Source organism: Elephas maximus, chromosome 19, assembly GCF_024166365.1.
Source record: "Elephas maximus indicus isolate mEleMax1 chromosome 19, mEleMax1 primary haplotype, whole genome shotgun sequence".
NCBI lineage: Eukaryota > Metazoa > Chordata > Mammalia > Proboscidea > Elephantidae > Elephas > Elephas maximus.
The window spans coordinates 34,518,173-34,532,727 of NC_064837.1; the positions used below are offsets into that span (position 1 = coordinate 34,518,173).

A 14,555-nucleotide genomic window follows, 5' to 3' on the forward strand; every position below is an offset into this window, starting at 1 on the left:
TACACAAGGCTAAATGAGCAGCTCCTCTCTGGAGGCGGGATGAGAAGGCAGAAAGTGATAGGAGCTGGTTGAATGGACACAGGAAACCCGGGGTGGGAAGGGGGAGTGTGCTGTCACATTATAGAGATTGCAACTAGGGCCACATGACAGTATTTGTATAAATTTTTGTATGAGAAATTAACTTGAGCTGGAAACCTTCACCTAGGGCATAATAAATAAATAAACAAATAATTAAATAGATAAATAAAAAGAAACCCAATCCTAAGTATAACAAAACAAAGGAAAAGGTCACTTTCTTAGTGCTTTGGCAGGCCCTGTTATTATGATTCATATCCATAAATATCACTGACATCAAGTGTTTTTTTCTATGTGAATATTCACTTGTCCCAGCACCTCTGTTGAACAGATATACTTTTACCTATTGAATTGCTTTTCCACCTTTGTTGAGACACACAGTGGAGTACTACGCAACAATAAAGAACAATGATCAATCTGCAAAGCATCTCACAACATGGATGAATCTGGAGGACATTATGCTGAATGAAATAAGTCAATTACAAAAGGACAAATATTGTATGAAGCTGCTGCTATAAAAACTCATGAAAAGGTTTATACACAAAAAGAAACAATCTTTGATGGCTATGGTGGGGGGGGGATGGAAAAACAACAGACAATAGATGGGTGGTAACTTTGGTGAAGGGTAAGACAGTGCACAGTGCTGGAGAGGCCAGCACAGCTTGTCCAGGGCAGGGTCATAGAAGCTCCATGGTTACATCCAAGCTCCCTGAGGGACCAAATTGCTGGGCTGAGGGCTATGGGGACCATGGTCTCGGGGAACATCTAGCTCAGTTGACGTAACAGTTTACAAAGAAAATGTTCTACATTCTACTTTGGTGAGTAGCACTGGGGTCTTGAAAGCTTGTAAGCGGCCATCTAAGATACTCTACTGGTTTCACCCCATCTGCAGTGAGGGAGAATAAAGAAAAGCGGGGTCACAGGGAAGGGACTGGTCTAGGAGACTAGTGGACCACAACTGCCACAGCCTCCACCAGACTGGGTCCAGAGCAAATGGATGGTGCCTGGCTGCCGCCACTGACTGCTCTGACAGGGATCACAGTGGAGGGTTCTGGACATAGCTGGAGAAAAATGTAGAACAAAATTCTAACTCACAAAAAAAGGCCAGACTTACTGGCCTGACAGAGACTGGAGAAACCCTGAAAGTATGGCCCCAGGCACCCTTTTAGCTCAGTAATGAAGTCCCTCTGGAGGTTTACCCTTCAGCCAAAGATTAGACAGGCCCATAAAACAAAGAGAGACTAAAGGGGCACATTAGCCCAGGGGCAAGGACTAGAAGGCAGGAGGGAACAGGAAAGCTACTAACAGGGAACTCAAGGTCGAGAAGGGGAGAGTGTTGACATGTTGTGGGGTTGGTAACCAATGTCACAAAACAATATGTGTACTAATTGTTTAATGAGAAGCTATCGCTCTGTAAACCTTCATCTAAAGGAATAAAAAAAAAAGAATATATTGAGAATAGTGAGAGCCATGACTGTCACTGCTGGAATAGGGAGTTACAAATATGGAAAGGGAGAAGAATGTACCCTGTGGTGTTGGATGGAATCTGCCTATCAGTATGAAATCATTTTTAATATACATATAGAAATGCATATACACGTATATGGTTCCTAGCCCTGACTACTGAGAGAGCTCAGAAGCAATGGCACATCAGAAACAACGAGCACAGATTTTAAAGCTAAGATCTTGCTTTCCAAATATAACTCCCCACTAAAAGGAATCAGGGTTCTTTCTGACTGATTCCAGAACTGGGACCAGGAAAAACATAAAATGAGCCTGGAATAGGTTCTTGCATCAAAAGTAAGAAAATGTTCAAAGAATGATGTGAACATGTAAAAAAGACATAGTCAATTTGAAGGACTCTCATTTAGGCCAGTGGGGGCAATCTGAACACTAAGATAAATAATGCTAGTATTGGATTATAACACACTGAGTAAAATGGGAATCCATGAATCCATACTGATATAAACAAATAAATAAATACTCTGGAGAAAAAGCAAATCTTCCTCACAGTAGACTGGATATTAATATCTGTTATAAAGGATATTAACGAAACAATTGAGAATCTGAATATGGACTATATATTAGATAATAATTGTATCAATAATAAATTTTCTATTTCGATAAAATGCTGCAGTTAAATAAGAGAACGTTCTTGTTCTTGGTAAATACACACTGAACTATCTTGTGATAAGGGAGCATGCTGTTTCCAACTTACTCAATGATTCAGAAAAAGAAATAAAATGTGTATTTACAAATATAAATCTACAGAAAGAGAATAATAAAACAAATGGGGCTAAATGTTAAAAATTGGTAAAACTAGGTAAAAGGTACAAAAGATTTCCTTTACTCTTCTTGTAGTATTTCTGCAAGTTTGAAATTATTTTAAAATATTACAAAAAAAAACCTTAATACCAGGTTAGTCTTATCTATTTAAATATTCTAACAAGGAAAAAAACAATTTCTTTCTCCAGTCTTACAAGAATATTAGAGCTGGATCACCTTAGTCCTACTTCCTGTTTTTAACTAACGAAGTACAGAAAAGCAAGGCCCACAATTAGAAAATTAGGTAGTGGCAGAGTCAAATTAGAACTCTGATCTCTTACGAAGAAAACCAAAGGCACAAGGGAAAGATTAGTCCAAAAAACTAATGGACTACAACTACCACAGCCTCCACCAGGCTGAGTCCAGCACAAGTAGATGGTACCTGGCTACTACCACCGACTACTCTGACAGGGATCACAACAGAGGGTCCTGGACAGAACTGGAAAAAAAATGTAGAACAAAATTCTAACTCACAAAAATAAAACAGAAAGACCACACTTACTGGTCTGACAGAGACTGGAGAAACCCCAAGAATATGGCCCCCAAACACCCTTACAGCTCAGTAATGAAGTCCCTCCGGAGGTTCACCCTTCAGCCAAAGATTAGACAGGCCCATAAGACAAATAGAGACTAAATGAGCACACCATCCCAGGGGCAAGGACAAGAAGGCAGAAGGGGAAAGAAAAGTTAGTAATGGAGAACCCGAGGTCGAGAAGGGGAGAGTGTTAACATGTCGTGGGGTTGGCAACCAATATCACAAAACAATTATGTATATTAATTGTTAATGAAAAACTAGTTTGCTCTCTAAACCTTCATTTAAAGTACAATTAAAAAAAAAAAACTCTGATTTCATGGCTTCCATTTCAATATTCTGTAATAATTCTTGGGGTATTTTTAGCTTTGATATTACCTAATGGAAACCAGTCAACATTATTTACAGTAGTTAGTATATTTCTAAGAAAAAACTATTACAATTTTGATTACTAAAATAAGAATTCTGACACTTAAGACTATAATCTATTTGGGATAGGCAGCACATCATTGATCAAACTAAAGAGTATTTTTTATACAAAAATGTATCCTGCATTGTAATTATTCCAATAATAAACCAATCTGGATCCAACACTCATAGCACACAAGGGGACAAGGCCAGTGAGATACCATACTCTATTATTCATCTTGGCTACAGGCAAAATATGCTGTCTACTCAGAAACTCTGGAAAAAAACTGTGCCCCCACAAGATGAAAGCAAAGCTGATATATGTCAAACTAAGCTGTGCCCCATACTGATACACCAAGAAAGACAGGAAGCAGAAGTTAAAAGACATCGAAACTTCAAAACAAATCTCTAACAGTACAAGGGCTGAAGTGCCTTTTCTTTTGATTCTAGGAAAAAAAGCTTAATATATTACCAATGTACTATATAACAGGGCAAAAGTTCACCCTACTCTCTTCTTTTACCAGTGAAAAATTCTCAGCCAAAAACATTATATACCCCTTGTGTCAAGCAACTAAGTTAAAGGATAACAAAATGTAAAAAATGTTTATCTTCAGTTTCATGTCCCACAGGGCTAGTCATATGAATTACCAGACCCTTAATAGCCTAAGTTGGGCGGGGGGGGGGGGGGTAGGGGAGGAGTCCAACAGGCATTTAGATCAGAATCAACTACCTTTGCATCCTAGTCACGTATTTCCCGCCCTTCTATTTGGATTTACATTTACCAAATAGAAGGGCGGGAAATACGTGACTAGGATGCAAAGGTAGTTGGTTCTGATCTAAATTTCTTTTAAATGAGATTTACATTTACCAAAGTACTTGATCAAAGTTTGACTGTGAAGAATATTATTCATTAGCAATTAGGTCTTTTCTTTGTAGGTCTCCACTATTATAACTTTTTAATTCCTTTTTTTTTTAAACTCACCCCAATTGAATATATCACTACAAAGAGACATTTCAAAGAAAATATTGCTTATTTCCAAATTTATGAAAAATACATACACACAGACACAAGAGGAAAAAGGGAGGACAGAATGAACAACAGCCAAGGATGTATCTTCCTATTTAAGACTAGAAAGAAAGAAACAAAAAAAACTCTCAAGAAATCAATTAGCTCAGAAAGGAAAGCCAATGTAAAAAAGAGCCAATACATGCAACTAAAATGCAGTGGACACAAACGAAGAAGCACAAATAAACATATGGGAGACTAGAAGGACATGATCAAAAAACAAAGCAACAAGTAAACAAACAAACAAAAAAAGTCCTAAGACTCACAAACTTAAGAATGAATGAATTGGAATACTTCTAATGTTTTGTTTTTAAAGAGAATTGTGAAAAAGTAACAGTGACATTTCCTGATGTAAACTAGCCCTGAAACATTGGAAAAGGCTTGGGAAAAAAAGAATTCCAGGAAGAACAAATAATCCATTAAAACAAGGACAAACTAGGTTAGGAAAATATGTTTGCTCTATAAAAGACTGTAAAACCTGCCAGATCAGAAAACGAGTCAAGAAGATATAACGAATAAAAGGAGTGCCACAGCAAATAGAAAAGCAAGTAGCATGGAAGAACATTTTTCCAAACTGAAAACCTAGTGAGTGAAAGTGAACACGATTGCTTTCTCAGGATCATTCATCAAAGACAGACAAAACCCTTGCTTATCAAGATTCTAAATTTAAAGGACTAAATATCTTACAAACTGACCCAAAGAATTTATAATGGCAAAGGTATAAAGAATGGCTTCTGCATCTGCCCTTTAAACATCAGAAAATCAGGTGTTAAAGAAAAAGCTTCCTTAAAAGAGCTGTATTTCCCACTTCAAGAGCGGAGACAAGCTGAGTTCTCCTAAGGCAAAATAAGTTAAGATCTATAGAGCCTCATGGAATTCAACAAGAAAAGTACTGTGAAAATAGATCTCTATTAATTATACATATATAACCCCAATATGAGAAATAAGCAAAGTCTTATCCAAGTTTAGACTACATCCTGCTCCAGGCTAGGAACGCTAAACATCTTTCATTTAACAAATATTCATGGAGTTCCCTTTACATCCCAGTCACTGCTGACAGGTGTCTGAAGACCATAAACAAGCCAATCTGAAGCACAAAAAAAAAAAAAAAGTTTTTTTTTTTGAAGCACAGTCCCTCTTAAATCTTAAATTCAAGAAAGAGACAAGGAGCAAATAAATAAGCAAGATAATTAGAGACTACAATTCCATGAAGGAAAAAAACAGGAATTTGGGATAAATAACCAGGAGTCGGGGATGCTACTTCAGACAGAGATCAGAGAAGACCACTCCGCAAACCCAAAAAAAACAAACCCATTGCCGTGGAGCCAATTCCGACTCATGATGACCCTATAAGACCGAGCAGAACTACCCCCATAGGGTTTCCAAGGAGTGCCTGGTGGATTCAAACTGATGACGTTTTGGTTAACAGCCACAGCATTTAACCACTACGCCACCAGGGTTTCCCACTCTGCAAAGGAGACACTTAAAACCTGACCATAGGACGGGCTGACTGCATTTCCCCTCTGCAACATGCCTTCCAAACACCAAGGACACAAGGTGATTACGAGCCCAAGAGACAGAAAGGGCCACATGAACCACAGACTACATCATCCTGAGACCAGAAGAACTAGATGGTGCCCGGCTACAACTGTTGACTACCCTGACAGGAAACACAACAGAGAACCCCTGAGGGAGCAGAGGAGCAGTAGGATGCAGACCCCAAATTCTCATAAGACCAGACTTAACAGTCTGACTGAGGCAAGAAGGACCCCCGGGGTCACGGTCCCCAGACCTTCTGTTGGCCCAGGGCAAGAACCATTACCAAAGCCAACTCTTCAGACATGGATTGGACTGGACAATGGGTTGGAGAGGGATGCTGGTGAGGAGTGAGCTTCTTGGATCAGGTGGACACTTGAGACTATGTTGGCATCTCCTGCCTGGAGGGGAGATGAGAGGGTAGAGGGGGTTAGAAGCTGGCGAAATGGACACAAAAAGAGAGAATGGACGGAGAGAGCAGGCTGTCTCATTAAGGGGAGAGTAATTGGGAGTGTGTAGCAAGGTGTATATGGGTTTTTGTGTGAGAGACTGAATTCATTTGTAAACTTTCACTTAAAGCACAATAAAAATTATTTAAAAAAAAAAAAAAAATGCCTTCCAAACAGAGGAACAGCAAATTGCAAAGGCACAGAAGCAGAAAAGAGCTTTTCCATGCTCAATTAATGGAATGGTAGCCAAGATATATGGATAGCAGCAGCATGAGCTGAGGTTTATTCATTTGTTCAATAAACATGTATGGAATTCATCTTACAAGCAAGGCACTAAGTGAAGGTTCTGGTGGGATAAGCAGAACCAAGTTCCTGCTATAGGGGAGGAAGTAGGGAGATTTAGAGTGATTAATCAAGAGCCAGATCATTCAGAGTTTATTTTAGGTGCAGTAATAATACCACCCTGGAGAGGTAGTGGCTCCCTTTTTCTGTCCAGCCCCCAATCATAGAATGGAGTCTTTCCCTGGGCAACACACTAAGAATACTAGGGTCCAATCATGTTTCTGGCTCATTAGTTGGTGGTTCCATGCCAGGAGAGGCAGGCCAAGAGGACCTCAGGTTGCTGGACACCCCTCTACCAACCGCTGGGCTCCTAGAGGAGGAGTGTCGCTCAGAAAGAAGCTTGCTGTTATCTGGAGCCCTGGCATACCAAGACCATATATTTGCATATTGAAGCAGGCCAGCATTGTGGAGGTGCTTTTGCAGCATCTAGGTATTCAGAAATGTAGAATCAATCTTTTGCCTTTTCAGTATGGATGTATCACGTCCCAGGTACAAACTGAATTGATCTGGTTGATTCATCATAAAGAGCCTATGTCTATCAAACAGAGGTCTCTTTCCTGAGATTGACCATCCTATTTGTATCCAGAAAACTACTCAAAGATGGAGGCACACTGTACTTCACTCACTTGATGAACTTTTCTAAATTGTCTTCATGAAAATAGTCTCTGGGCCTACATATGACCCTCAAAGGTTAAACTGTGGGGCATGTGGGCAGGAACACACAACAATGGTGGTAACCTAGTAAGTGAGCCTTGTAATATATCAATCAAAAGAAGACATTAAGAAGACGCTGAGTGGGAGCTCTTATCTCTGTGACTATTTCATTTATTTTATCTAGGGTCCCTGGATTAGGTAAATCCCTAACCAGAATTTTGAGTTGTACAGGAAACACTGACAATTCACGGCGTAAATTCTGGATGCACACATTAGCTACTAGCCACAGCTAGAATATCCCACAGGCTTCTTTAATGCATATATGGGCTTCATCAACTCCTCCTGAGCTCAAAAGAATGGCTTCCCTGTATTACCTCCCTATTCCCATACATATTGTTTACCCACTTAGGAAAACAGGTCCTAGACACCAAACACCTTTCTCTCACAAGTACATTTTACTTACATTGGTAAAGAGTATATAGTAAAAAGTCAGCAAAAACTCCAACTATTTTTGAAGTAAGGGTTGACCTAATATTCTACCATCCATTCTCATCTTTTTTTCCTCACCTCTGAAGAACTGTCTTTTGACGCCTAATCAATTCCATACATAAGCTTGCTGCTGTCTTTGTGCTGTAAGACAATTATGATGAGTCCTGCAAATCGACGAGGCAAAATAACAGGCAGGCATTCTTCTTCATAAAAAACTTAACATCTCTAGGAGTTTTCTGAAATATTTGAAAGTGCTAATTTCTGGCCCAACTCTAACTGGAATAATGTAGTGAGAAATGGAAAAAGCGTACCTTGATTGGTTATAGGAGTACATACTTTGTAGTTTTCCAAAGAGCAAGCATCAAGTAAAAGGTAAGCCTTGCCTATCACGACTCTGGATTTAGTTTCATCAGCTCCTTCTAATTAAAGACATTTTATTAAAGTAGATTTTAGGTTAATTATAATAATATGCTAGTATGCTTTAAGACTATTCACCTCCACGTGAACGTATGTTTTATAAGGATAATAAACCAGTAGACACCCACTCTGGCAAAGTAATGAGCCTTATTAAATATGCTTAACTGCTTTTTTAAAATTGAACTATATTCAAACTATTTTCAGAGTTTCCTAAAATCATGAGTTATTAAGGACCAGTAGCATCTGTGCCAGAGATTAACTGTTACTGTATGATGAGAATTGGTCTTTCCTGCTAATAACAGTCCAAATAATTATACCTCGGTGATTGAAGCATGTCCCTCCTGAGCAAAAGTGGAAGAGTGAGGATTGGTGTAAACTCCAAGCTACCATATTGAATCTACACTGATTTTTTCCTATCATAACTGCTTAACTTATCTGTGGTTGTCCCAGAGAGGATCCTTTTTGTACTTCAGAAATTCCTATGCTTGACAGACCAAAAAAGTTCCAGAAACTTTAAGAATAAATTCTCAGAGACCTAAAAGCAAATGGTGCTGAGTATTTTTTAAAATATAAAGGCATACAGGACAGGAACCATTTCCGAAGACAACTCATCAGACATGAAAAGGACTGGACAGTGGGTAGGAGAGAGATGCTGATGAAGAGTGAGCTATTTGTATCAGGCAGACACTTGAGACTGTGTTGGCATCTCCTATCTGGAGGGGGGATGCGAGGATAGAGAGAGTTGGAAGCTGGCAAAATTGTCACGAAAGGAGAGACTGGAAGGGCTGACTCATTAGGGGGAGAGCAAGTGGGAGTACGGAGTAAGGTGTATATAAACTTATATGTGACAGTTTGACTTGATTTGTAAACGTTCACTTGAAGCTCAGTAAAAGTTAATAAAATATATATATATATAAAGGCATAGTTGAATTGCTCAGTCAAAACAAGATTATTAAATGATTAATTTAATTTCATTTTTATTAACACCTTTAAGTATTACAAGTTTTGAAACAACGTGTTTATTTTCTAATAAAAAATAGTTTTTACAAAAAAAAATTCCCAAGGATACTACACCTGAAACAATGGGAAAGGATACAAAAGAATAAAAATGATGGAAAGGAGAACAAAGAATCTGTTAGTCAAAGGTCATATTGTTAGCAAAACTTAGCTGTAGTACAACAATAAAATGTTCAGCTAGAGAACACACCTGAAATATCTGTCTAAGTTAAAGAAGGGTTCTAACTAACTAGACAGCAGGTTTACGGTTGAAACACATCACCAGGTGTTACTAATTATTAACATGACAGAGACTACTTCTAAGTTGTATCTGAGTTCCCAGCAATTTCCAATAAGCAGATTTTCAAGAACTTCAGCACTAGATTAAAAAAAAGGTTCTAACTAACTAGACAGCAGGTTTACGGTTGAAACAGATCACCAGGTGTTACTAATTATTAACATGACAGAGACTACTTCTAAGTTGTATCTGAGTTCCCAGCAATTTCCAATAAGCAGATTTTCAAGAACTTCAGCACTAGATTAGACTACCAAAACTCCTGTACCAACCAACAACTAAAGAGTTTCAGTGACATCCTGCTGACCACTTCACAAAGTAGAACATGAATATCAACTACAGATAAGAGCTAGTTGTATTACACGATTTTGAATATGGTCACTTCAGATTAAAACCAAATCATAATACAGGCAGTTTCAGAGAACGTTTCTGAAATACAAGGGTATTAGAAAACCAAACCTCAACATCACGTGTTTTCTGAAATAGCTTTTGGATATGATATATCAGATAAAATGCAATAAATCTAAACACCTAGACACAAACTATTTATTATTCCCCAAAATATAAACAGTAGCTAACTGCTTCTTTGTGGTTAGATTACAGGTCTTTTTTCTCCTATTTTACATTTTTCAGTAAATTCCAAATTTTCTACAATAAGTAGGTATTGTCATAATAATTAAGAAAACCAAAGGAAAAAATTTCATTAAAAGATTGTATCAGTTCTATTTCTTCACTTCACTAGATCAGAAATCAAGTCTTATTGCTCTCCACTAGTAAAACAAGATCAATTAACTTCTTACCGGGTCTAATGAAGACATTTTCCACAGACAACATTGCTGCTATTGGAAGTAGTAGATCTTCACAATCCAAAGAAGCAGCCTTTATCACTGCGCAGGTCAGATGTGGAGGGAGAGGAAATTCGACCATAGATAAGCCCAATCTGGTCACATGACCACTCCTTAACAGAAAGAAAAATTTCTTAAGTCTTTCTACCTTGGGAGAGTTATATAATTCAGATTATTTTAAATCATTTCCAGGAATTCAGTTCAATATAAAAATATGAAACACTGCGGTCAGTGATAAGATAAACATTGATAAACCCCTTCTTGTCAAGAGCCTTAATACATCCAAAAAACTAAATAATGAGGCGGAATAAGGTAGTATAATAAAAGATACAATTATGGTCCAGGAGCATAGAGGGGGTCACTAAAGAAAGAGACAATGATAATTATCACATCTTACACCATCACACAATTATGAGAAAAGGACTTTGGCTCTTTCTTATTATCTTTATGTACCCAGCATAATCCCTGGCACTAAAATGGTACTCAGAAATTATTAAATAGTATCGATATTGACCAAAAATGTTTGCATGGTTTTATGGAACAGTTTTAAATTCAGAATTGTGGTTAAAGAAGGACTGACAACAAATTTTAATTTCAGATAAAACAATTTAATTCAAATACGTAATTTTCTACTGATAAAGAAAGGTACATAAAACTCTACTCAAAAACAGATCAACATCTGTTTTGATCGCTGTTTTTTTTTTTTACCTGTCAATAGCATCACACTGGTAAAGTTGTTTAAGGGCTTCCAAAATAAGTCTCTCATTAGGTGGATCCAAATAGGGAAATCTGTGTGTTTAAATGAGACATGAAATAAGACTGCATTCCTTGAACATGGTAGGATTTTATGCACACTTAATGAAAACTTCTTTAAAAGGTTTTACTTCTACTATTTTTCAAGTTCTCCACTTTAGGATCATGATCAGCATTCTGCAAAGGACGAATTTTTTTTCTGATCCACACTCCACCATTTAATTTGAGAAGCACTTCGTTTTAATCTCCCTTAGTTGGAACACTCTCACCATTCCTTTCTATGTTAATTCTACCCCATCCCTCACTGCCAATGTCACCTACTCTCTTTTATACTCCCAATGTTTGTTTTTTTTTTTTTACTACATTTATATAAAACAGTGAAAAAAAATTCATTGAAAATTACAAATTGCTTAAGAGTACCTCAAAATACTTTTAGATAAAAGATAACGTATATTCAATTAATTCTGCCGTATTTCTTTTATGTATGTATGCATGTGTGTGTACGTATTTTCTGCTGAACTATCTGAAAGCAAACTGCAGATACAATACCACTTCGAACCCAAAATATTTCAGCATGCAGCTCCTGAAAATAAGGGCATTCACTTACATAACCATAATACCGCTAAAGAACATAATTAGCTATAATATTAACAAAGTATAGCAGATTAACATATAACCAAACATGAATATACATTTTTAAAAAACTGGAGCAATAATCACTTAATATCACCTGCACAGTTTTTTTCCACCTTAAATCTTAGAACGAAAGATCATCTACTGCAATGTCTCACCTTGAGAAAGGTCCAATGAAGAACAAAAGGTCCACCATCTTACATAAAAGTCCATTCTGGGACTGACAGCTCTATTTAAAAATAAACAAACTAACAAAAATCTCCCTCTTTTTTTTTTTTTTTTTGTTCTATAGTCAGCTTTCCTACAACTTGTATCAACCAGTCCTGGTATCTTCTGGAACAAGGGCTGGCAAACTTTTCTGTAAAGGCCAGATAGAAAGCATTTTAGGCTTTGTAGGTCATATGGTCTCCATCACAACACTGGGCTGCTATTGTGGCAAATGCGGCCAGAGACAATACATAAACTAATGGGCATAGCTGTGTTCCAATAAAACTGTATTTACAAAAATGAGTAGTTGCCCTGAGCTCTGTTCTAGAACAATACTGAACTAGACAGCTATCTCTTCTATATGAAAGACTTTTAGATTTGTTAACACTACAATTATTTTTCTTTCTTGATTCAACCAATTACCAATTTCGTTAAGCGTATCTTATGTTATTTGGTTTCTAAAAGACACGCCATGTCCAATGACCTTCCTCTAAGAAGACTCTAGTTTGTCAAACTCCTCATAAAACATGATAATATCCAACACTGAACTCCAAACGTAGAGTGGCCAACACAGAGCAGGAATGCTGGACTTCACTGTCACCTGGTCACTATAGCCTAGTAATATAACCAAAGTCCATGCAAGTGGAATTTTTAAAATTGTTTTTAAACAGAATTTTAACTGCAAGCTCATATCAAGCTTATCGTAATTTGATAGTTTCAAATCTTTTCTACATGAATTTTCTTATTCATGTGAAAAAGACTTGAAACCCAAAAAAGATTTGAGATCCGAAACACAAGACATAAAATATATCTTTTCAGACTTTTACCTTTTTTAGTTCAAGGTTCTGGCCTGCTGAGGTTACTGTAAACTTTGGGTTTAATCATCTATCAGGTTAGATATTCCTCTCAATAAATCTGATAATCATGGCTTCAGTATCTATATTCATTATCGTCATTTAAAATGTTTACCAGGAAAGAGCTAAGTTCATCACACTACCAGTAAAAAATCCACCTAGACTATAAATTAATCAATATTTTCTGAATTTGGCTATTTCCCAGCTATGCTCTATTCAACGGTATTGTCATCTATAGATCACTTCCTCATTCACTAAGACATCAAATGCATCTTGATAAATATTATAAGAGATATAAGGTATTCATTCAACAAATTTCTTGTGAAGCGCTCATTATGTAGATGGGCCTGGCCTCAAATTGAAAAGAAAATGGTTTGTAATGATGTATTCTTTTTCAACCATTTCGATGCCTATAAAGCATTATCAAATTCTCTTAAACCATTTTTTAACATACCATGTTAGAATTTTCTAGGAATCAATGGCAAACTTACTGGGTGGTTTTTTGCAGAATCTGCCCTTTTTCCCAGTTGAAAAACCAAGACATTTGCCTTTCTCATTATTATCTGGTAATCTGTTCTGTATAATTTCTCATAGATAATCCACAAAGCCTCTGACATTAAATTTGCAAGTTCTTTTAATATCAAGGAAATAATGTCTAAAGCCTGAAGATAAACTCGTTTATGGTAGTAGGTTTTCTCTCATTTCCAAATCTATCCTAGTTATCAATTTCTTCTTATCCATATTAGTTTTTGCCTTTGCAGATTTAAAAATGGGAAACATGAAGAAAAATAATGAGAATCTCCAGTTTCTTTCTGACATCTATAAACACTACACTGCTATCTATCCCATATACTGTGTCTATCTCTCCTTATTCTACAAACATCTTAAAAAAGAGGGAGAGTCACTTTTTTTCTCTAGCATTTTGGGGACTTTTAGTACAGTACAGACCTTAAGATAGAAAAATAACCTAGTGCCAAAGCCAAAAACAAACCAAACGCAGTGCCATCGAGTCGATTCCAACTCATAGTGACCCTATAGGACACAGTAGAACTGCCCCGTAGAGTTTCCAAGGAGCACCTGGCGGATTCTAACTGCTGACCCTTTGGTTAGCAGCCATAGCACTTAACCACTATGCCACCAGGATTTCCTAGTGCAGATAATAAATAATTATTGCTCCTATGTTTCTAACGTACACTCAGGCTTGGTTACCTGATGCTCTGCTATTCTTTGTGAATATTAATTTTAAGTCTGGGTTTATCTGAAAGCTTTCTGTCTGGGAATTTAGGCTTCTTTAAATGGCTCTTTCTTTCTCATTGGCAACATGATTATAGTTAGAATTTCATTTATTACATGGTCTACTCTTCCTAGGATCTATAATCTCATAGAAAATCTCTAGTTTTATGATAACTATCTAAAATATTTTGAAGCTGGCTTTCCTAGAGTATACAATACATATTTGGATATACCTCATAATTACTTCACCTAGAATGAGTGGTCCCTTTCTCCCAAGGTTCCTGTCACTCTCACATTCCTGGGCAATTAAGACCAAAATAGCTGTTTCCTTCACTATTTCCTCTACCATCTGAGATAAAAAATTTCAAGCCCCTACAAGACTATTCTATCTTATACACCAATTAATTATACAGTTTTTAACATTTGTTCTATTCTTCACTTTATGC

The 14,555-nt window shown here is 37.0% G+C and overlaps 1 protein-coding gene across 2 annotated transcripts in view; it reads right to left on the reverse strand.

Annotated features, from left to right (window-relative positions):
* Positions 1-14,555, reverse strand: part of DHX40 (DEAH-box helicase 40) — a 57,363-nt gene that overhangs the window by 19,880 nt on the left and 22,928 nt on the right. For both annotated transcript variants that reach the window (XM_049859992.1, XM_049859991.1), the window contains 2 exons: positions 11,138-11,218; positions 10,385-10,542 (listed from right to left, as the gene is read on the reverse strand). In XM_049859992.1, coding sequence (XP_049715949.1) covers positions 10,385-10,542; positions 11,138-11,218 — 239 coding nt within the window. The remainder of the gene's footprint in view (positions 1-10,384; positions 10,543-11,137; positions 11,219-14,555) is intronic.